Source organism: Camelus ferus, chromosome 4 (assembly GCF_009834535.1).
Source record: "Camelus ferus isolate YT-003-E chromosome 4, BCGSAC_Cfer_1.0, whole genome shotgun sequence".
Lineage (NCBI taxonomy): Eukaryota > Metazoa > Chordata > Mammalia > Artiodactyla > Camelidae > Camelus > Camelus ferus.
In genome coordinates this window covers 62,651,496-62,675,260 of record NC_045699.1, presented here as the reverse complement: position 1 = coordinate 62,675,260, position 23,765 = coordinate 62,651,496, and the positions used below count along the sequence as shown (strand labels likewise).

At 42.6% G+C, this 23,765-nt stretch overlaps 1 protein-coding gene and 1 long non-coding RNA gene across 2 annotated transcripts in view; one reads left to right on the top strand and one right to left on the bottom strand.

Moving 5' to 3' along the window:
* Nucleotides 1-17,307, top strand: part of FBXW2 (F-box and WD repeat domain containing 2) — a 31,018-nt gene extending 13,711 nt beyond the window's left edge. Inside the window, exons 4-8 of the mRNA XM_032478316.1 lie at nucleotides 117-311; nucleotides 2,433-2,566; nucleotides 6,874-6,960; nucleotides 7,574-7,743; nucleotides 12,411-17,307. Of these exons, the coding sequence (XP_032334207.1) occupies nucleotides 117-311; nucleotides 2,433-2,566; nucleotides 6,874-6,960; nucleotides 7,574-7,743; nucleotides 12,411-12,699 (875 nt within the window). The 3' untranslated portion in view covers nucleotides 12,700-17,307. The remainder of the gene's footprint in view (nucleotides 1-116; nucleotides 312-2,432; nucleotides 2,567-6,873; nucleotides 6,961-7,573; nucleotides 7,744-12,410) is intronic.
* Nucleotides 9,532-23,195, bottom strand: LOC116663244. The gene is made up of 4 exons (XR_004319450.1): nucleotides 23,185-23,195; nucleotides 17,946-17,947; nucleotides 9,809-9,813; nucleotides 9,532-9,766 (listed from the first exon to the last, which is right to left on the bottom strand). It is a non-coding gene; the product is annotated as an uncharacterized LOC116663244 (long non-coding RNA).
* Nucleotides 23,196-23,765: the final 570 nt, after the last annotated feature.

Sequence of the window (23,765 nt, the reverse complement as noted above, 5' to 3'; positions counted from 1 at the left end):
AGTGGGAGTGCTAGAGGAGGTGACTGTTACGGTTCTCCTTGAGAAGTACCATGGTTTGGGGATTTCCTTTCTTTAGTGCTTGTTTTCCTACTAACCTCCCTGTTTTTCTCTTGAAGGGTCAGATGACTTGTCTGCGAAACTATGGGATGTGAGCACAGGGCAGTGTGTTTATGGCATCCAGACCCACACTTGTGCGGCAGTGAAGTTTGATGAGCAGAAGCTTGTGACAGGCTCCTTTGACAACACTGTGGCCTGCTGGGAATGGAGTTCCGGAGCCAGGACCCAGCACTTCCGGGGGCACACGGGGGCGGGTGGGTTGCCTTTTTTCAAGGGTTTCAACAGTTATTTTAACCTCATTCCTTAAAGCCAGGAGCCAAGAATGGGATCGCTTTTTGTTTTTGTTTCTGTTGTTTTTTAATTTAAGCTGTCCTTCCCCAGCCAGTTCTTTCTCAGTCACTATAGTTAATCCCTTTATTCAAATTATTTGGCATTCCTCCCTACTTTCACTTTTCCTTGGCCTGTGTTTAAACTCTTCTGTGTAGCCTTACGCTGGGACGAGCCCTTCTCCTTTCCCCCTGTTTTCCCTTTATATCCTGTTGAATGGTTGGTCCTTTGTTTTTATCAGATTCCGTAACTCCAAACTGACTAAATGCTGCACCTGTAAATTTAGTCCACTTTATTTGTAGAATTACTGTTCTACAAATGACTTGTGTGATCTACACAGATCACATCAAATTGGAGCTTGGTTGACATTTAATTAAAACGAGCTACTGACGAAAAAAGCCGCAAGATGGAAAAAGGTACCTGAATATTCCCTAACAGTTTTTCAGCAGCCTTAGTTTGCAAAACCTGCTCATTTGAACATAGGGCTGAGACCTGAGCTTCTCCCTCTGCTGCCTTGTATCTTGGAGCTTTGTGCAGAAATCATGTTGATCTAGTTCCCAGCCTCTTGTGCAGCAGCTCCCTTCTTCCTTTCCCCCCTTCCCCCCCCCCCCGCCTTAGCCCCTGACAGTCACAGTCTATGCTCTTAAGCATCACATTTGTGAGCAGCCTTCCTGGACTCCCTAAACAGGTTGACTCCCTCTGCTGTAGGTGTCCCAATAGCCTGTGTAACACTCATCATACAAGTAAGCATGATCACCTGGTTTCCCCACCAACCTTTAAGCTCCAGAAGGACAGGGAACTTGCCTATCTTGTTCACCCATAGGTCCTGAGTTCCTTACACCGTACCTGGTGCTCAGTAATTCTTTAAAACACAGCTGTTTTATTACAAAAACAAAAATTTCCCCCATTTTGTTTGTCATCCTATACATTTTTCTTCAGTCTGCTCTGCTATCACTTATTTACTACAAAAATTAATATTTGAAGATGTATGATTTAGCATGGAACTTATACATCAATCTGAATGTAATACTCCACAGTGTCAAGGGATATACGTTGCCTTCCAGGTGATTTTACGCCTGATAAACTTTGAGAGCCCTGTTCTAAAAGATTTCTTCTTTGCTGTTCCCTGGACATTGCTGTGGCTTTTCCTAACTCCATGCCTTTGCTGTTCCCTCTACCTACAGTATTCTCTTTCTTTTCTTGATAAACTCTACTCATCCTTCAGGGCCCATCTCCAATATCGCCTCTTCCCTGAAGTCTTCCCTGATACCCCTGGGCAGAGTTAGTCATTCTCCTTGGTGTTTCCCTAGCAAGAGGTAAACATTTATTTATTTATTTTTGGACTTCCTCCTCCACCCCTCACTTAGACTGAGTTCCTTAAAGAAAAGACCAGTGTCTTCATCTCTGGGTCCCCAGTGTTCCTTTAGAGCTTGACAGGCATTTAAAAGCAAATATTTCAGTACTTGCTATACTCAGGCACGGTTTTAGGTAGTGGGGGTACAGCTGTGAAGAAAGTCAGATAGTTTGAGAGAATGGCTTAGTCTGACCTTTGGTTTTGTTTTTTTTTTTTTTCCTCATTACACTGGCTTTTCTTGAGTAATGGTATTGTTTTACGGCTTATATTCTTGACATTTTATCTTACTGCAATAAAAAGTACGAATCTGAGTAGGTCCACCGATGTTCTGTTTTCCCTGCATAAGCTTAGATAAGTTATGTGTAGTATCAGGCAGGCAGTCCTGAGAAGAAATGCCATTGTCTCCTATACTGGCTTTGCTTCTCACTCTGAAGCTAGTACAAGTGTAAGAGATTGTATTATTCCAGGGACTTTTCATCCTTAGAATAATAACCTATAATAATAGCAAAAATTTTGAAGTAGACATGCTTTTTATCAGAAAATTGTTAGCTGATTAAGCATCACTCTTACAGTAGTTCTGGTTGAGAAAGTATACAGTTGGGCAGCTAGGGAGAATGAGCGTTATTGAACTCTGTTAAAAAAAAGACCTGCAGGGAAAGGCATATTTTAACTTTGTGTGTGTTATATATACTAGTGTTTAGTGTCGACTACAATGATGAACTGGACATCTTGGTGAGTGGCTCTGCAGACTTCACTGTGAAAGTATGGGCTTTGTCTGCTGGAACGTGCCTGAACACACTCACCGGGCACACAGAATGGGTCACCAAGGTAGGAAGACTTACAGAAGAAAACTTGATGTCAGTCCTGCTGAGGGGTGGGATGGAGAATGGTTGACGCTGCCTCATGAGTGGTAGATGAGTCATAAGATGGAATTGATGCAACCACAAAGCATGTTGGTGTACAACAGTGACCAGCATGTAAAAGACACTTGGTAAATAGTTGAATGAATGACTTACGGGCATGGAAAGATGCCCATAATATATGAGGTGGGTAGAGGGAGCAAATAAAACAGGTTACATACAGAAAGCTATGGATAGTATGTTAACAGTTTCTGAATGTATTGTGTTGAAGATAATTATTTTTGTGGAATTGTGGGTACTTTTTATACTTTAGGATAAGCAAATTTCTTTTTAAATCAGAAAAGCATTTTTCATTTTGAAAAAGAAAATGCTTGCAAGAAGTGGAACAAAAAAATGTATGAGATCTTTAAAGAACATTGTAATGTTTTCTAACCACTTTTATTCAACATAATATTGGAAGTCCTAGCCAGAGCAGGAAAAAAAAAAAAAAAGAGCAGGTATCCAGATTGGAAAGGAAGAAGTAAAACTGTCATATTTGCAGATGACATGGTATTATATATAGAAAACCCTGTGACACCATCAAAAAAAACTGTTAGAACTAATAAATTCAGTAAAGTTGCAAGATACAAAATCAGTGCACAAAAATCTGTTGCATTTCAGTACACTAATAATGAATTATGAGAAAGAGAAATAAAGAAAACAGTCCCATTTACAGTTGCATCAAAAAGAATAAAATACCTAGGAATTAATTTAACTGGGAGGAGAAAGACCTATATATTGAGAACTGCAAGACATTAATGAAAGAAATTGAAGAAGACACAAATAAATGGAAAGATACTTCATGCTCGTAGAGTGGAAGAATCAATATTGTTAACATGTCCGTAGTACCCAAAGTAATCTACAGATTCAGTGCAATCCCTGTCAAAATTCCAATGGCATTTTTCAAGGAAATAAAGACAAATAATCCTAAAATTTGTATGAAGCCACAGAAAACCTCAAAAAGCCATAGCTATCTTGAGAAAGAACAAAGCTGGGGGCATCATGCTTTCAAACTATATGATAAAGCTATAGTAATTAACAGTATGGTGTTGGCAGAACAGACACACAGATCACTGGAATAGAATTCAGAGCCCAGAAATAAACCCACTCATATACGGTCAATTTACGGTAAAAGCCAAGAATCTACAATGGGGAAAAGACAATTTCTTCCATGAACAACGTTGGGAAAACTAACAGCTACATGCAAGAGAATGAAACTCAACCAGCGTCTTACACCATTCACAAAAATTAACTCAAAATGGATTAAAGACTTGAACTTAACATCTGGAACCATGTAACTCCTAGAAGAAAACATAGGCAGTAGGCTCCTTGATGTAGGTTTTGGCAATGATTTTTTTGACTCTGACACCAAAAGCAGAAGCAAAAATAAATAAGTGGGACTACATCATACTAAAGAGATTCTGCACAGCAAAAGAAACTCAACAAAATGAAAGGGCAACCCACTGAATGGGATAAAATACTTAGAAATTATAGATAAGGGACTAATATCCAAAATTCGTAGCTCATACAACTCAATAGCAAAAAAAAAAAAAAAATCTGATTAAGAAATGGGCAGAAGATCTGAATAGACACTTTTCCAAAGAAGACATACTAGGTGGCTAACAAGTAAATGAAAAAGTGATCACCGTCATTAATCATCAGGGAAATGCAGGTGCACAGTGAGATAGCACCTTATGTCAGTTAGAATGGCTGTTATCAGAAAGATAAGAAATAACAAGTGCTGGTGAAGTTGTAGAGAAAAGGGAACCCTTGTGCCCTTTTGGGGAATGTAAATTGGTGTAGCCACTATAGAATACAGTTTGGAGATTCCTAAAAATTGAAAAACAGAACTACCACGTGATCCAGCATTTCCACTTCTGGGTGTTTATCAGAAGAAAATGAAAACACTGACTTGAAAAGATACATGCACCCCATGTTCATCGCAGCATTATTTACAATTTGCAATAGCCAAGATATGGAAACAACCTAAGTGTTCATCCATGGGTGAATGCATATGTATATATTTCCATCCATATATTACAATACACACACACACATACATTACTTAACTGTAAAAAAAAGAATGAAATCCTGCCATTTGTGACAACATGAATGGACCTCAAGGGGTGGAATAAGTCAGACAATGGCAAATACGATATGATCTAATATGTGGAATCTGAAAAAAAAAGAAAAAACTCATGGATACAGAGAACAGATTGTTGGTTGCCAGAGGCAGGGGGTGGGATGTGGGGAGTGGGAAAAAAATGGGTGAACAGTGTTTTTTGTGTTGTTTTTTTTTTTTTTTTTCGTTTAAATTGTTTAGAAAGAGAAGAGGGAGGGAGGAAGGGAAAACAATATTGCAGGAAGTAGAACAAAGAAAAATATACAGGATCTTTAGAAGAGTATTGTGATATTTTTTAGTTCTCAAAAAAGATTGCTGTGAGCATCAGATGCAGTGTTAACAGAAATGGTATGCAGAGACACTTGAGCTTATCATGCTGTTCTGTGAGGGGCTAAGGATACAGGAGTGAGCAAAAGAGACCCAGGCCTGATTTGAATGTTAGTCTAGTAGGAGAAACAGTTATTAATAATTTTGCAAATAAATATATAATCACAAATTGTGTTAAGTGCTATGGAAGAAAAGTGTAGCATTCTATGAGAAAGTCTAGGAAGGTGTTTAATTTGATTCAGGGAAAGCTTTTTGAGAAGGGACCAAATGTGAAGAATAAATTGGAGGTAGTTGTGTAAAGATTAGTGGGGTATTTCAGAGGGTACAGTATGTGCACAGTTCCTGGGGTGGGAAAGAACCTAGACATTTGATGAGCTGATGCCCTGGAAGGCTAGTGGAGGTGTGCTGTAGCTGGGGGAGGTATGGGAGAGGTGGCCATTACCTATGGGTTACCAGACCACGTTGAGGATTTGGGCTCTCATGAGTGTAGTAGGAAGTAATCGATGAGTTCTGAGCAAGGATCTGGTGTGATTCATATTTTAAGAAAATAACTGCTGAGTGAAGAATGGATTAGAATGAGGCACAAGTGGATACAAGGTGGCCAGTTAGGCTTTTGTGCTAGTCTAAGCAAAAGATACCCAACGGCTTGGACTTGGGTGGCAATAAAGAAAGAGAAGGGTGCACATGAAGGATGTGTCTTTAAGGTAAAGCCACTGAACTTACTGATGGGGAACAAAGAAGAAAGAAGCAGATGACTAGGGGGTTTTAGATGAGTGGGTGATTTTTGAGAAGATCAACACCACCACTGAACACTTAAAAATGGTTGAGATTTTACATTTATGTTTTGTGTATTTTACGACAATAAAAACAAAAACTTGGAAAAAAATAATTCCGTACCAGACACATTCAATTTTAAATAGAAAAGTTATAGGAGACAATTCAGTGTTATGTTAAAAGCAGTGGACTTGTGGCCAGGACACTGTGATGTCTTAGCGTACTCCGCCCTTCATGGCCTGAGTTTCATCATCGGCTAAATGTTCTCTGATATTAAATGAGATGAGGGGACAGCGCCCCCGCAAGGTGCCTGGCGCTTAGTAGCAGGTCTGTCGGTTTCATTTGAACCTGCAACCCAGGCTTCTGAATGAGCGAGCCTGGCCTCCCCTCTCACTTTATGCTGACTTAGTGCTAAAATAACTGAAACCTAGTGTCCGCAGATGATTCCGCATACTGATGGGATGTGAGCTCTTAATACATTGTAGTTTTCATTGTTCTATTTCATTTGCACTGAAGTCATCTGAGATAATAGGTGCCTCATCCCCTATTTTAAAGATGAGGAGACTGAGGAACAGAGGTTAGATGGTCTAACCCAAGGTTGCAAAGTCAGCATATGGCAGATTCTGGTCCCAGCTCTAGTGCTTTTTCCTTTATAACGCACATGCTTATGAAAACAGGTGGTTTGTATCTACTATGTGTATGGACTTTTTTCTTTCCTGTTCCTCACATTTTTTATGAAGTCACATTTTATAATTTTTAAAAAGCAGTCCTAATGTTTGCTTCCAGACTGAAACTAAGTGCTGCCAACATCAGGCACTTAGATCCTGCTGATAATTTAGTCTGGTAATAGTAAAACTCTTGGTAGAGGTTAACCTGGTCATAGAGTTATAGCTTAACTGTTCTCACATACCATATCATTTCAAGCTCATTTTTTGTAGATTAATTTTTTAAAAAGCAGTATAGGAACAGCATTAAAAGGATCTTTCTATAATATGGATATTTATTATTTCTAGGTGGTTTTACAGAAGTGCAAAGTCAAATCTCTCTTGCACAGCCCTGGAGACTACATTCTCTTAAGTGCGGACAAATATGAGATCAAGGTGAGGGTTTTTTCCTCCATTAATTTGCCTCAAGAAAGGGTATGACACTGGACGGGTATTTCACAGGAGGCAGGGATGTCTTTAGTCCCAACCGTCTTAAACCCATTGGCAAGAGAAAGGTTCATTATCCCTGCGTTCCAGGCAGTTTCTAACTCTGGTTTGTGAATGAAGGGGGAAAAATCCACAGAACTTTATCTTTAGTGCATTTTTGCTGTTTCCTTAAGACACGTATCTCCTACCCTCTTCAATTCTTAGAGCTAAAGAATAAAAACACAAACATACATTTATATAATAAGAAAAGCAATTTGCAAAAAGTTTACAGAGCATGCTTACATGCATTTTCATTGTACCTTTTAAACCGTTCCATGTAGGCATTAACTCACTTCTTTGCAGGAACTGAGGTTCATAGAGGTTAACTGTTTTACCCAAGATTACTCAACACATGCATGGAGAATCAGCATTTGAACACAAGCCTCAGCTGTAAAACCTGTGGTCTTTCCAGTTTACTTCACTTTGTGTCTGACTTCAGCAAACACAAAGCCACATTGTTTAAGGACAAGCTTTTCTGTGGTGATGTGATCTGTCATCTTTCCCAATTTTCTCTTACTTGTAGATTTGGCCCATTGGGAGAGAAATCAACTGCAAGTGCTTAAAGACATTGTCTGTTTCTGAGGATAGAAGTATCTGCCTGCAGCCAAGACTTCATTTTGATGGCAAATACATCGTCTGTAGTTCAGCACTGGGTCTTTACCAGTGGGACTTCGCCAGTTACGATATTCTCAGGTAATGCTTCCTTGGACTTTTAACAGTCAGTTGCAGTTTAATAATAAAGACAAGACTGAATATTTGGATAAACCTGTTAATAACTTGCTTTCGGGATGTGTTTACTCCTTCAATTATAAATAGGGTTTTGTGCTGAAAATCTCACACTCAAAAAAATCTTTCAAAGGCAGTAATTAACTTAGAAAGAGTTATACGCTGCTGTCTAGAAGGTCTAGGTTCTAATACCTCTTCTTACTCTGAATCACTTTCCTTTTCAGAATTTCTAAATACCCCTTCTAGCTTTTCTGGAAGATGAAATGTTTGGCTGAAAAGATCTTTCAGATCTCCTCTAGTTCTCATATTTTAAGTTCTGTTTGCTGGTTGAAATTCTGCATTGAGGGATCGAGTGGCCTTCTGTTAACTAGTAGTAAGACAGAGGTACTTAGAGAACATTACAACTTGCAGGGTTTCTCTCCAAAGAAATACTTTTAGAGGTCTATGGCAGATAGTTTTGTGATTCACTGCATACCATAAAGCCTTCTTGGTGACGGGCAGTATCTGTTAGCATATTGGAGGCTGATGGAAGCCAGTGCCATATGGTGATTAAGAGAACTTATTTTAATGATAAAATAAACCTTGGTTTAAGACCTAGTTCCATTTCTTATGAGCTGTGTGATTTTATGAAAGTTTCTTAACCTCTCTGTGCCTCAGTTTCTCACCTATAAAGTAAAGATTAAATGAAATGTCTGTATGAGGACCTACCTAGTTCAGGACCTGACAGGTCTTTATTACTAATGGGTCTGAGAAGCTCTACATAAAGAAACCTGTTTTAATTTGTTTAACCTACTGTACCTCACACTTATTGTGCATAGAGCCCTTGTTTTGAGGAACACCTATTAACAGCTTTCAATTAGTGCTCCATCGCATGGTTCAAGAAGTGCTGGCCTGGGGACAGAAAACTGAACATTTTTGTTTGAGGTCAACTTGTGTGGGATCTGATCGTGCTAGCCGACAGGACTTTGGTGGGCCGCATCTCTCTGGTCATTAAATTACAACCCCATTCATGTCTTCCTGGAGTCAGACCTACACTTCTAACCAGTTAGATTTCCAAGCTGTCAGAATAATTTCTAGAAATTGATAATTACACTCTGAGAAGAAAAGGCTGGAACGGATCCTAGAAAACATTAGGCCAAGCTCTTCATTTTATGGATGGGGAAGCAGAAGCTGAGAGAGTACAGTGTCCCACAGCTCACCCTAGTCCAGCATCCCTGCGTCCATCCATCCCTCCACGGCTGGGCCATCCAGCAGGTTCATGCTCAAGGGAGCAGCAAGCCAGAAAGAGGGAACTTCTGAAAAAACTTGATTCTTTGCAAAGTAAGGAATTCAAGTACTGCAGGCTGCGGGCGTCACACCAACTGAGGATAGAACATGCGTATATTTTTAATTTCCAGAAAATTCCAAAAAGCAAACCTTAAGTTTGCTGTGCACCAGCAGCTGTTTGCATAGCATTTATGTTGTGCTTACAACTGTTACTGTGGCATTGACACTGTGTTAGATGTAAGTGATCTAGAGATGATTTGAGGCGTGTGGGAAGACATGTGCATGTTCTGTGTTGATACTGCACTGTGTTACATGAGGGACCTGAACATCTGTGTGTTTTGGCATCTGAGGGGTCCTGGAGCCAGCTCCCTGCAGATACAACTGTCATCAGTGTGGGAAAATCAGATCTTTAACAGTTTAGTTTTGCTTGTTTTGAGTTAACATTTGGGAGAGAGTGGTGCAAAGGCAAGGGGAAAGAGAGGTGTCATAGTCTTTTTTATTAGAGTCTCCAGGGGTTTGCTTTGACCCTGCATGTGCCTTCCTCCTGGGTGCTTCCTACCCAGGATGGCAGATGGAGGCCAGTGTCCCAGATGAAGGTCCTGTTAGGTTTTGGTATTTGGATAAACTAACTGTCACCAATAAACCTGCAAGATTTTTTGCTGCTAGTTCAGATTTTTCTTTGAAAAGGGGCTATTTCATCTCTTTATCTCTTGCTTTTCCCCCCCTCAAACACAAATAAACTAACCTCTTTTTGAAATCCTAGTACAGATCCTGTGGCCTCAGTTGCTTGGACCACGTACTGTTACATAAGCTTTGATGCTAATTGAAGGAAGCAAAGCACAGAGAGCACGTTGCTCAGTAAAGCGAAGGCATGATGCAGTCTCCTGAGCGCATCTTGTCTCAGTACAGCAGGCAGGGGTTTGTGGGCTCGGGGGCCAGACTGCACAGTAGGGATGTCTGTTCACAGTTCTGAAGTAATCAGCGTAGAGGTGCTGTGAGCCTGTCAAGACCTGCGTTCTGTTCTGCAGCACATTTGTGCGCAAGTCTTTGGAGTCAGTTGGTCTTCCCCAGGCTTAAGTCCTGTCCCCTCACCTCTCAGTTTTCTAACTTTCTGGTCATTTTCTGCTTGCACTGATGATGTGGGACTTTCTTGCTGCTTTTCCCAGTTTCCTTTGGATCTCTCTTGTAGGAGTTTGTGTTCGCCATGCTCATTGCACCACGGCTCTGTCCGTTAGCAGATACTTATTTATCTGACCTGTATGTGTTAGGCATTGTGATGTACGTTGGGAACCAGCAGAAATACTTACCAAACTTGTGGAAGTCACTAACCATCGGGAGGGAAGGCTGACATCATAAACAGCTGACTACATGCAGATAGTTTAATGGTTGGGATAAGAGCAACATAGCGTGAAGTACCTTGAGACCCTGCCTAGTTTGAGGAGTAAGGGAAAGCTTCTTTGAGGAAGAGATTCGAGCTGAGCTCTAAAGGATGAGCAGATGCATTTAACCAAATGCTGGGGGTGGGTGTGCAGAGAGGAGCGTTGCAGACTGAGAGGGCTGAGAGGGCTGCTGGAAGGCCCTGAGACTGAAAGAGCCAGTGCATTTGGGTGACTGAGGGAAGGCCGGGGTGGCAGGACATGTGAGTGCAGTGGAGAGCCGTCTATGGGTTTCACTGTTTAAATGAGGTGGAAATAGGATTAGACTTTAGTGTGAGGTTAGCTCGTTGAAAGGAAGCACAAGCAGCTGTGGGGAGACCAGCTGGAAACTGCTGGCAGTAGTGCAGGCAAAAGTGACGTCTTTGATCAGAGTTGTGGCAGTTCCGGTAGTAGTGAGTAAACTAAAGGACAATTTAGATAAAGGCAGTAGATCTTGGTGATTGGATTTACGGTTTGTGAGTTGGATGGTTGCCATGGTTCCTAACTTGAGCAGCTGGGTGAGTGAGTGAGCAAGGATATAAAGAAGAGAAACAGGTTTGGCTACTAAGTTTGGTTTTGGACCTGGCTGAGTGTGAGGAACAGGTCTTCCTCTTCACTGCCAAATCCCCTCCCTTCCTGCCACCAAACTGAAATCTGCTTCCGTGTAAGTCTTTCCCTTTGACCTTACTTCTCTCTCTGCTAGAGCCCCTAATGCCTGGCCTCCCACACATCCTTCAATATTTAAATGTGAGGACCGTGTACAGCTTCCCTGCCAATTCTTTTTTTGCCCCCCAACCCCAAGCTAATATTCTTCAGCTGTTCCTTCCTTGTCCTGGTTACCAGGCCCTGTCCCTGCTGGTTGAGCTCTTGGACATGCACTAGCTGGTAGTGTCCTTGTCAAGATGCAGGCTATACTGGCCTCAGGCTCAGATGTACTATCGCAGAGCAAAATGTGCATCTCCCTTGTCTTGTAGGTCTTTTCCTAGTGCCTCCAGAGAGGATATCACCTTTTCGAGTTACTGAACGTGCGGATAACAGAGACTGAGGTTTTGAGGGTTCTGTGTGTGTGTGTGTGTGTGTGTGTTGCTGTTTAGTTAGGTCTCTCCCACCTTGTGCCTTTGCCGTCGATGTTTTAGGAACTACCAACCTGAGAAGGTTAAGGCTGTCTTCTCAACTCTCCCAGTTTTCCCTAATTTACGATGAATCTATTATTAATAAATGTTTCTGAATTATCTGGGGAACTTTGTATAGTTCAGCCTCTGTTGTTCTTAGAGAGGAGCCTGTGTGTTTGCTCCCTGCCGAATAGAGGAGTACTTTGTCACTTGGCTTTCAGTCTCTGCCCTGGGCTCAGGGAAGGTGCCCCTAGGCCAGCACAGTCGGTCCCCCACGTCCATGGCTTCTGCGTCTGTGGATGTGGAGGGCTGACTGCGCTGCAACCTTCTATGTAAGGGACTTGAGCACCCGAGGACTTCAGTATGTGAGGGGGATCCAGGAACTAGTCCCCCTCGGACACCAAGGGACGGCTGTATTCTAGGATTTGGTGAATAAATCTTTCACCTTGTTGAGTATTCTGCTCTAGTCCTACTTGGTAACTAGCGAGTTGTGAATCCTTAGCCCAAAGTATTTACCTTGGCTGGACCTCGGTTTTCACATCTTAGAAATGAGATAATCTGTAAGATCCTTTCCAGCTTAGATGGGCATTTTGTGCTTTTATAAATGTTCATCTCCTTACATGCATATGTTACCATAGTATTACGAAGGCTTCTTCTCCCCTGCCTTATTTCTAAAGTAGGATAAGTCTTTTGTGCTCATATTTTCCTTTTTAAAAAAAAATTTAATGCAATTCTAAATTTGCTTGAATTTTGTAATGGTTTTAAACATCTCCAGGAAAGATTTCAGCAGCACAGACAGAAGCACAGTTGCCTTCATGTGTCTTAACTCTCATCCTTGTAGGGTCATCAAGACTCCCGAGATAGCAAACTTGGCCTTGCTTGGCTTTGGAGATGTCTTTGCCCTGCTGTTTGACAACCGCTACCTGTATATCATGGACTTGCGGACAGAGAGCCTGATTAGCCGCTGGCCTCTGCCAGAGTATAGGAAATCCAAGAGAGGCTCCAGCTTCCTGGCAGGCGAAGCGTCCTGGCTGAACGGACTGGACGGGCACAATGACACGGGCTTGGTCTTTGCCACCAGCATGCCTGACCACAGTATTCACCTGGTGTTGTGGAAGGAGCACGGCTGATGCCACGAGCTGCCACCGCTGACTGACTTTGGGTGCCGGGGCTGCGGGTTTTGAGTGCAACCTCTGTGGCAGCCGACTGCATGAACCAAAGTTCTCACCTAACGGTATCATCACGCAGTGCACAATCATTTATCTACGTTTGCCAGGGGGCGGGGCTCGGGGTGGGGAGGGCTTGTTTAGTGACACACACCGCAGCATGCTGATGGGGAACACCATGGACTTCATTCGTACTTAGTTATGTTGGTCAGTATAAGAGGGTGCATTCGGGGTTCATCTTTCCTGAGTATTGGTTTTAAGTAAAGAAATTTAAATGGCTCATTAATCTGCTAATTGGTTGCCTATGAAAACACATTCAGTCCATTATTAAAGCTTTTTACCATTGCCTTTTTTTCTTTTGAAGTTGCAGCAAAGGTGCTATGATGTTGTTTCAGCAACTTTTCTCACATGGGGCTTAGCTTTTATAACAGCCAGTGTTACAAAGACCACCAAGTCCTGTGACATTTGTAAACTCTCCTCCAAATACTAGTTCTGAAGAAAATCTGTCTTCCAGCGCCATTCCAGTTCCATAAATTGATGGTTTGTAATACATTTTAAACCCTAGTTCTTGGCAGAGTCAAGGCTGGCCATGTCTGAGGTGTGAGAGTTCTGTAGTTTTTGTTTCTGTGTGGAGTGAGCCGGTGCTGGGTCCCGCACAACCTAGGTGACTGCGCAGAGGTGCCATGGTACGGTAGAAAGAGCGCTGAGTTGGAAGGTTGAAGACTGGCTCTGTTCCCAGGAACCCTGCACCCCAGGCACGCGCTTCTCTGGGCCCCGTTTCCCTGTCTGCATAGCTAGTTGTTAGGCCAAGTGATCGAAGATTCTTTCTGGCCTTGTGTCTGCTGAGGTGTGCAAACGTTGATAATTTGTTTCTGTCTGATTGCTGATTCATTGTTTCTTTGGGTTTGGAGACAATGCATAAATGAAATCACTGATACAAAGCTGTCATCTATGAGGAAATCAAATACCCGGAAAAGATTGGATAAAAGGGAATGTAGAAAATGTTCACACATTCCACTTTAAAAACATAAGTGGTTGGTGGAAGAAGTGCTGATGGGCGTTGTGCTTCTCCAGAAGGCAGTGTGCCACATTAGAAAGGAAGGTCCCCGACCCTGACTTTTCCTCCTCCTTTGCCTCTAACTTGATGCGTAGTCTCAGGCAGGTTAAACTTTCTGTTGAAAATGAGGGAATTGCCCTAGATTAAGATTCACAAATCCACATACCCAGAGGAGCCACGCAGGTAACGGAAGCGATTGCAGTGCTAGGTCGGATTGAGCCACACCAGGGGGAGCCTGTCTAGGGGGTGGTTACTCAGCCCTGAATGTGAGGCAGAGACAAGCCCAGTGTTGGCAGGTGTTTTGGTTTTTCAGGGGGACGTAGAAATCCAGAATTGTAACTCCCTAATTTTAAAAATGTTGAAACTAATTGAAGATAATTTAAAATGCAGTGGGCTAAACAAAGCATGTCCGTGGGCTGCCACTTTGCATTCTCCACCCTCTCATTCCTGTAAAGTTACATAATGCTGCGATTTGGCAGTGGAAGTGTTTTAACGTAATTGTCACAAACATTAGGGAGAAAGGAGAGGGAGCAAGCAGTAGGAAAAATTCAGCTCTTTCCCACTGCGTTACAGGGGAGTGAGGGGGGCATATTTCATTCACAGATCAACAGGAAAGTAGTTTGAAGATGAACTTGAGAACTGGAGCCTGAGTTGAGAGCTTCTGCCTAGAAATAAGAGTTCTTCATTCTTCTCGTTAACTCTGATATGAAGCATATCCATTTTTCAGGTAGGAAAAGAGTTGCCAGCAGAGCTAGGAATGATTCAAACTACAGTTGGGGACACAGCTCCCCCAGAATCCTGTCAGCCTAGAGCCTGACTACGGACCTCTGAATGCTGGGAAGTTAGGGTTCTAGGGAAATGATGGTTGTTTCCAAGGACAGGTTTACTTAATATCCATGTTGAGACTCTAGGGGATTCGGTAAAAGAACAGTATCTTTCTCTGTCCCCCAGGTCCGTCTCACGTTGAATCCTGTGTGTGAGCTCTGCTTGGTCCTCCAAGAAATGGAACCAGATTTGAAGCAGGAATCTATTTTGCAGGAGCCTCAGGAGGCTTTGAGCAATGATGAGGGTAAATGACTTGCCCCTTTTCATCCAGCCAGAACAAAATGAGGTCACTGATCTTAGGACCATCCCTACTTCCCACCTTACCTTCAGATGTATCCAGGGGCTTCAAAGAGCGAGTGATTGTAATTATAGTGGTTGGTGGGGAAAGCTTTTTGAAAACAAACCTGAGACTTGTGTAGGCATCTCCCACTTGCGTTCCCCTGTGGTGAACGCCCAGGTTTCCGGTCAGGGCGGCGCAGCTGGCGTTGACAGCAGTGCTGGAGGCAGTGGTTGGAGTCTGGACTCCAGTTCCTCCTCAGAGGCCTTCGTTTCACCTGAGCGTTTTATTTAATTGCATTTTCAATGCTAGGTTTATTCATAGTATCTCCAGCTCTTATAAAAATGGAAAATAACCCTTAAAAAAAATAAGGCGAGGCAGGGAGGCAGCAAGAGCAGTGGGTGGGGGGGATGGGTAACTCAGTCCCCTTTCAGGGAGTTAGGGGGCCTGTCTTCCCCACACACTAACTTTTGTGTCCTTAGGTCAGAGGCAAGGGACTTATCTTCGCCTCTTCTTTTTCGTGAATATTCTCATTTCTGAAAATTCTTAAGTCTTGAACAAGTAGACTCCATCTGGGATGAGCAATGGAGTTTTTGAGTGGCCCTGGTGTGGTGGAAGCGGGGCTTCTCTCCTAGATTTATGAAGGGAACCGTAACAACTTCAGGCTTCGGGGAAGGTCGGGGTCCAGGACAGCTGAGTGAATGTGAGGTTTTAGCAGACTGTTGGCATTCCAGAGGAAGCTGGCTTCCTCCAGCTCCATTATTTGCAGTAATAAGTGTTGTCAGAACTGATTCTAACTTGACCTTTTAGACCTATCAGAGAGGTAGGAGGAAAGACTTCCTTCAGTGGAGGGGCTAGACTTTGAAGAAGTTCCACAGGAAGGTACACTTATTTGAGTAGCTTTTAAGTGGAAACGGGGGAATATTGCTATTAAATTTTAAGGCATGCACTTCACTTTTCATAGTTGAAAATTAATCTGGCCATTGAAAACACTTAGTAAAATGTGAATGAGGATTATATAGTCATTCTAGTGTTTGCTGTCAAGAGGATGGTTACTGCTCTGCATTTGTGAAACATCTTAGGGAGAAAAGAAATACTTTTGGAAACAGTATTGTTTTAGACAAGACATTGTTTCTGTTAGGTGAGGCATTTCCATCAAAAAGAAGTAGCTCTGGAGAGTGGAGCCTGGCTTTGGCCAAACCCAGCCAGCTCCTTGAAGCTGTGACCATGTGTCCTGGCTTCTTGGGAGCCCAGAGGTAAATCTTCCCACTGTCACTCTTGTAGCTCTCCTCGCCTCCTCGTCTGGGCCTGTGTCGGGCCTTGGTGTCTGGGCCGCTTGCCGTCCTCTGTAGGGAAGTGTGCAGTCGGATTGCTGCCCCAGGATGCAGCCTGGGCTGGGGCACACTCACCTTTGCCTTTAGGGCCATAGAGTTGTCAGGATGAGGAGAGGCCCCTGAGGTCTGTCCCCTTGACATAGCCTTCCTACCTGTTTTGCTGGTGCTTGCCAAGCTATTTAAGACAACCGAGACACTTGAGAATTCTGCAGTCCTCAGACAGAGTGTCTGATGAAGAGACCAGGTTAGCACTCTGAACGGAAATGCTGACCTGCCATCTCCCCGTGCCTGCTCTAGGGAAGTGAATTTTTTTCAGGATGAATCCGCAGACGGATTACTGGGTGGTCTTTGTACCACTGCCATCAGCATAATCAGGCTGAAAGGCCATGCTCAGTGTAGAAAGGTGTTTTGCTGTCAAGTGGCTTCAGAGCGTTTGCAGTCCGCCCCAGAGTGGTTTAGTTGCTCACAGCTGGTACTGCAGTCTTGACCAGGTCAACCTACTTTATTGCAGCTTAAAAGAATCCAGCTGCTTCTACGCTTCATGAATGTGCTCAAATAAAAATGTGTCTTTGCATATTTAAACCTGGCAAATTATTAATTCAGACGATAAAAGCTCACGATTGTTTGATGTCCCTGTACTCACACTGTAAACAGACATGTTTCACTAATTTGGACTTAGTCCTCTTGATGAGGATGCTCGGGTTGAATAAGGCTGGTCTCATCAAGCCGACATCTGTGGCAACGTGGAACTCATGTTTCACTCGTCTGATGTGTGTTGTGATCTAGGGGGAATGAGGTGAAGTTTATATTTGAACTGTCTGTGGGGGTGGGCGGGGGGAGAAGGGGCGGCTTATGTATGAGCAGACAGTGGCGTGATTGTGGGACAAGATGTCTGTAAGACGAGAAGTTATTTTCATGCACCATAGAAGCATTCTTACACCCACGAGTGACTGTGCTAACTACAAATCACTTATATCTGCATTGAAGCGGGTTCCCTTGATTAGGCAACATTTGGTTAGCCAAGCCCAAGTTATTGTTTGTACTTGAAAAAAAAATAAAGCTGCATTTCCTTAAAAATACTTTCTGTAGTTAAGACTATTTTCTTGCTTTTTTCCCCCCAAACCAGTTCAGAGGGGACTTTTGAAAAGCGAGTGTCTGAGGATGGGTTTTGAGAAATGAGACTCTGCCCCGTGAGTGATCTAAAGTGGCTCTGTCCTCTCGCTGTTCGTGCATGTTTTAGAATGTAAGTCCAGCAGTGGTTTCTGAATGAGATCCAAGAGGGGAAACAAGTTTAAAAGTAAAATGCAGGGAAGGATTTTGGCGACCTTCATGAATAGATGCAAATGGAGGTGGGGGACGTACCATTACGCAGGGTTCAGACTTTGGGACTGACTGCTTCTCTTTTTCCCTCCTCTGTTCATCACATCCCCAGGTTGGTTTGTCCTTCTTAGTTTAAGTCCGTAGGACTCCTCGTCATCAAGCATGGTCCTGGACCTTGCTCGCCGCCAGCGCCATTATAGGGCAGATTATCCTTCCTGTTTTGCAGATGAGAAAGTTGAGGCTTGGAAAAGTAACTAGTTGCCTAGAAGGAGGAGTAGGTGGTGAGGATGAGGCTGGGGCTGTGATGTTTGGCTCCCACAGACCTGGATTCTTCCTACCTTTCCTTGTTTCTCTTCCCATTCTCTCCCCACTTCAGTCTCTTCATCCAGACCTGGACGGCTGCCCACCCCCTCCACCGCTGGTGTGCACCTCTCAGCCATCAGTGGACCCGGCTTCCAGGACATCCATCTCTTGCAGCCCCTCCTTTGAGTGCATGGCTCCTCTGTTCACCAACGTTAATGACTCTTATCAATAGGAGGTGTCTGGATCTATTAACATGAATGAGTCCCAACTCATCTCTTCAAAAAATTCTCACTCTTTGTTTTCCTGCCCTTGCATCTTGGGTCTTCCCCTCATGGAGACACTGTGTTCTTTCCATCTGTCCTCTCGCCAACCTATAGGACCCCACTGTACCTCTCACTGTCTTTAAAGCCTCTGCTGACCACCATCCCCCATTCAGCCTTACTCAAGCCCAGGGTAGGTAGTTGTGCAATTCATTTGGCAATTCCTCATGTAGTACCTTTTACAGTTGGCAAACCATTAACGTTCACCCTTAATCTGTACACTTTCCAAAATTTAGGTGAATGCTTTGTCTCTCCAGCAACATCATAAGATTGAGTTCTTCTTACATGATGCTCAGTCCATTCTTGATATTTTAATAAATTCCATGGATTATCTTAGAGGCTACATGCTATGGAGGAAAAATAACTTTCGAGAATTTCAGAGCATTATTACAGCTCTTCCTCCCTTAGACTTCCCTGTTCTGCCATATTCTGTAAACATCTGAAGTGTTCCGAGTACACTTGGGCAGAATATTTGATGATCACTGTGTGATTAGACATGGGTAGTCCTTTCCAGTGGAATGTTCCTGTCCTTCTTATTTTAACTGCATGTTCTGTTCTCTTTGTGGTGAAGATAATCTAACAGTAATACAAACTTACAGGGAAAATTACCCAGAGCTCCTTTATCATAACAATTTTTAATACTCTGGTCCTTAGGCATGTATGTCTAGATACAGTGATTACAAATTGCTTTCTATTGTGCTGTCAGAAATGTGTTTTAAGCCTTTGCAATTACCATAATGCTTTGTAATATTCCTTTATTACATATAATATGCTAAATCATTCCTGTTTTGGTGGATAATTCGGTAGTTTCCAGTTTCGCTTTTTAGATAATGCTGCTGAGAGCTTCTTTGTGCATTATTTCCTTAGAACAAGTTCCCAGTAGGTAGATGACTTATTGGTAAAAAACAAAGGAAAATTTTTTTCTCAACTTTTTTTTTGTTACCGACAGGAAGAGAGCATGAAACAGTCACAGTTATAGAGTGAACACCTGTCTAACCACTACCCGAATCAAGAGAGAGTATTTCTGGCTCCCAGAAACCTCCCCTGTGTCCAGGAAGGAACGCTTCATGGCTTTTGCTTTGTACTTGTCATGTAGCTTTCCAAATGGGCTAAAGGGGATTTTTTTATGTCGCCTTGCTGGATCGAGTGTTCTTGTTTGAACACAACGTCATCAGTACTGAGTGGTTATTTTAAGCAGTTGGCCAGTTTAATGGGTATAAAGATGGTATCTCAAGGTTGATTTAATTGGTATTTTAACATCTGAAGACGGATATTTTTATGTGTGCTTATTTGTGTTTCTTCTGAATTCCTTTTTCCCATTTATTTTTACTACATTTTCCAAAACTTGGGAAACATTGTTTGAGATGAATTATGGTCAGAAATAAAATTTCACTAATCTAGGCATCACTGATTTAGAAGTAATAATTCAACCCCGGGCATGCACAGAAAATTTTGTTTTCATTCCTTAAGAAGAGCTGGTGTCAAGCAAACCTACCAGCAATCAGTGTTTACATCCCAGCAATTAATGTGACATGTCACAAACTGTGCATTGCCCGTCAGAGTGGGTGTAGTCCCAGTCCTTTGGAAGAGAGCCAAGTCAACAGCACTGCATGGGTAGAACTTGTCTTTCCCTAAGTGAAGATGTACCGCAGGTGATCAATCATATTCAAAGGAAAATATGAGCAATCATGAATCAAAAGCCCACCCCCCACCCCCGCCAAAAATAATTAATGTGTTGAAATTTAAAATGAAGAACTAATTCAGAAGGCTCCCAAGGGCAGAGTCCAAGACCATAGTCCTGCTGATGTTTTGTTTTGACTCATTAATGCAGAGCAGGGCGGGGCTTGTCAGGGGTGCCTCTTAGCTCTTTGAGTTCGGAGAGGTGATTTTCCCATCTGTGAGTTTCACAGGAGCGCAGACCTTCCTGAGTTTGTTGGTTCAGCAGATTGAGCCATGTAAGGCAGTTCTTGAGCTAGTTAATCATTCAAGCTTTAAGGGCACAAAGGTTGAGCTGTGTATGAGCAGGAATCAGAAAAACAAACAAACAAAAAACACCACGAAGGCGGGATGTCAGCCTAAGCTGACAAAGCTAAGCGTTATTTTTTTCGGCTCTTTTTTCCTCCCCCACAAGACTATGTCTCGAGAACGGGAATGGGTCTTACTCTTCTCTGTGCCCATGTGGCCTAGAGCCGGGCAAATGGGAACTCTGAAGGAGGGGCTGGATGGAAGTGTGGTGGACGGGCCTTGGATTGGTCTACGTTGATTCCCATAATCCAATATTCCCAAAGTGTGGTTTCCTTCAAGCATATTCGCATCACCTGGGAACTTGGTAAAAATGCAAATTATTGTACTGTACCCCAGGGCTAACTGAATCAGAAACTCCGAGTATGGCGCCGGGCAGGTGGTTCACATGCCCACCAAGGCTGAGAACCGCTGATATTCTCTCGCCTATTCTTCCACCTAGTGGAATCCTAGGAAATAGCATCTGGCTGTGAGTTAAGCAGAATTCTGTTCCCTTTGAATACACTAATTATACTAAGGGCTTTTCTATACTTAAAGCCACTCTGAATGTGTTCTAAAACCGGAGTTGCCTTCTACTTTATGTTCAGTGATCAAAGGTCATTTCATATCAAGACACCAGCAGGCACTCCACGTAAACTTGTCCCCATTATTTTAGAAATAAATGCCTTTAATTTTGTACTAAAATTTATCTTACCATATATACTGGAATAACACAGAGCTATTAAATAATGTTACAAAGAATAGTTCATGGAAATGCAAAAAGTATACATTGGAAAACAGGATTAACAGTGGCATACACATGATTCAAATTAAATGATTTAAACATGCACAAGAACAAAATGAAATATACCAAAAGGATAATACTGGTTCTCTCTTGGAGGTAAGATTATAGGTAAATATTTTCTATATGCTTTTTTTTTTGTATTTTCTAAGCCTTTTACAATAAGCATATATAATTTTTAAGAAAAAAATCAATTTAGAATGTAATATAGCTGCAGGCATTATTTAGCTCAAATGCCTTCTACAGGAAATGTTAGGTCCCCGCTCTGTACCGGGCATTGTGCTGTGGCCTGGGGATGCAGAGGTAATTGTGTATGGACCCTGCCTTTAGGAGCTCCCAGTTCTCTGGGGCAGCGCACACATGTGCAATCCAAGAGTTGTAATGAAGGAAGCACAAAGAAGGTTTCACAGAGGAAGGAGCCCTCCATCAAGTTCCCAAGCTAAGAGGATTCTAGATGCAGGCCGCCTGTGATGTGGGCAGACTTTGCTAGAGGGCTCCAGGATACACGTGGTTGGCTGGACTATTATTACTCATGAAGGTCTTTACGGTCAGTATAGGTCCATGTGGGACACTACCAGAACTGGAAGACAAAACCATTTTAAACACCTGAAATTCAACACAAAAGGAGCAAGTTGGTGGTGGTAGCAGCATCGTTTTTTAATCTTTTAGAAGCTCCACATAAAAAAAGCACCTAAATAGCAAAACCAAAAAAACCAGGTGATACTTGTAACAAAAGTGGGTAACAAGGTAACCCCCTGAGCCCCAAAATACAAGCGAGACAGGCAAACCAAAAACTGCCACAGGAACGGCATTTGTATGAGAGGAAAAGGAGGGGAGGAAGGAAGGAACAGGGCTAAGTATATCACGGACCTGAGAACAGGAGAAGCCAAAATGGGCAATGGTGATCACTGGAGAGTTGGGCAGGCGACCTGAAAACGTCAGCTGAAGCTGGGAGAGAGTTTGTCCTCTCCAACAGGGGGTGAGTGCAAGTGCCTATGGTAACAACACCTGAAAGGGCTGGAGCAGGGTAGCCCCTATGAGCTCATGAGACCGACCTGCTGTCTTCTAGGACAGGGCCCCAGACTAGGGAAAACTGGGACTAAAATCAAATTAAGCCAGACAGAGATGAGAGAGAGAGACAGAGTCAGAAAGGCTGTATTACTCGTGGGGGTCTTTATAGTCAGTGCAGGAACATGTAAGGCACTACCAGAATTTGAGAACAAGGAAAGAAAGAGATGGACGAGACCCAAGAAAGGGTAAGGACAGAGGCAGGAAATCCCAGAAAGCAAGCTGCTTTATTTTTAAACTCCACGCCAAAACAACAGAAAAGGGGGCGTTGTAAAGGTTGAAAATCTTCCCTGAATGTAGCCTCATTCCAGAAAGTCAGGAAAATAATTTCACCTAAAAATAGACAATAGAAAAGTATCAAGGCCAAATTCCACACGAAGTTATTAAAAGCAAAAGGAGGCTAAGAGGTGCTGCATAAATCAGAACTAGAAAACCTCAAAAACAAAATGAAGACTCCAGAGGAGAGAAATTATTTTAGAAACGAAGACAAAACTAGAAGCGAGATAAGAACTAGCCACAACAAGATTATGCCTTAAGAGAAACAGATGCTGAGAAAGAAAAAATAACATTTAAGCAAAAAAGAAAATGAAAGAAACATGATTTGAGAGAAAGTGACAAATATTCAAGGCAGACAAAGGAGACCAAACACACAGGTAACAGGAGCCCCCAGAGATGAAAAGCAAAGCAAGGGAACAAAACAAATGCTAAAAACTGTAATTTAAGAGAACATTGCTGAAAACATTTTTTTTTAAAGGTTGAAACCTCATATTGAAAGTATACTGTGTACCTAAGAATAAAGAGCCAGAGTGATGGAGACCAAAACATTCTAATCAACCTGATTGGACTTTAAGGACAAAAAGTATTTGGGCATCCAAATAATAGAAGAGGGTGTCGTGTCTCTTAATAAAAGTATTCCAGGCATTGGTGGGGGAAAAATGATAGACTATCTACCAGTTTGCAGCCCTACTGAATAAACAGGCATGAAGCACCAAGAGCTGCTGAGATCACAAAAAGAGAGACAACCAGACATGTGTCTCCTATGATCTTGACAAAGGGACTAAATCTGAGCCTGAACCATCCTCTGGATACAGCTGCCGGTTTGCGGGAAGAACCAAAGACAGAGGGACATGCTGAACTGCAACAAGAGCATCGTATGCAATCAGCAAGGTCCAGACCGTGGGAAAGGGCAGCTCAGATGGTTTGGGTTCTTCAACAGATACACTGGAGAGAAATGAAGGGGATGGAAGAGGAATCGATAGATTAAAAGAGACTTAAAAGACATGACTTTCATAAAACAGGAAAGGCTAAATTCTAGGGCTAGTGACGCATATTTGGGTGATAAAATGATAAAAAGGAAAGATATGGTCACTCTAAAAGTCAGGATAGCAGTTATATGTGCTACAAGGGAGGGGGCTCTGCTGGGACATGAAAGGGGCTTTCGGGGTGCCTTGCAAAGTTCTAGTTCTTGGTCTGGGTGGTATTCACCTTATAATAATTAACTCAGCCATGAACTTGATCTATATGATTTTCTGTATCTGTGTTTTCATTTACCACAAAAGGATTTTTTAAAAATGTACCTAAAAGAGGGAGTATGGTCTGAGTGTTAACCATATCCCCAGATAATCCTTATGCACACTGAAGTGTGAGAGGCCCTGGTGCAGAGGACCCGGGAGCCAGTCCTGGCTTCTTCCCGTGTGATGCTGAAGTAAGTCACTTCAGCTTC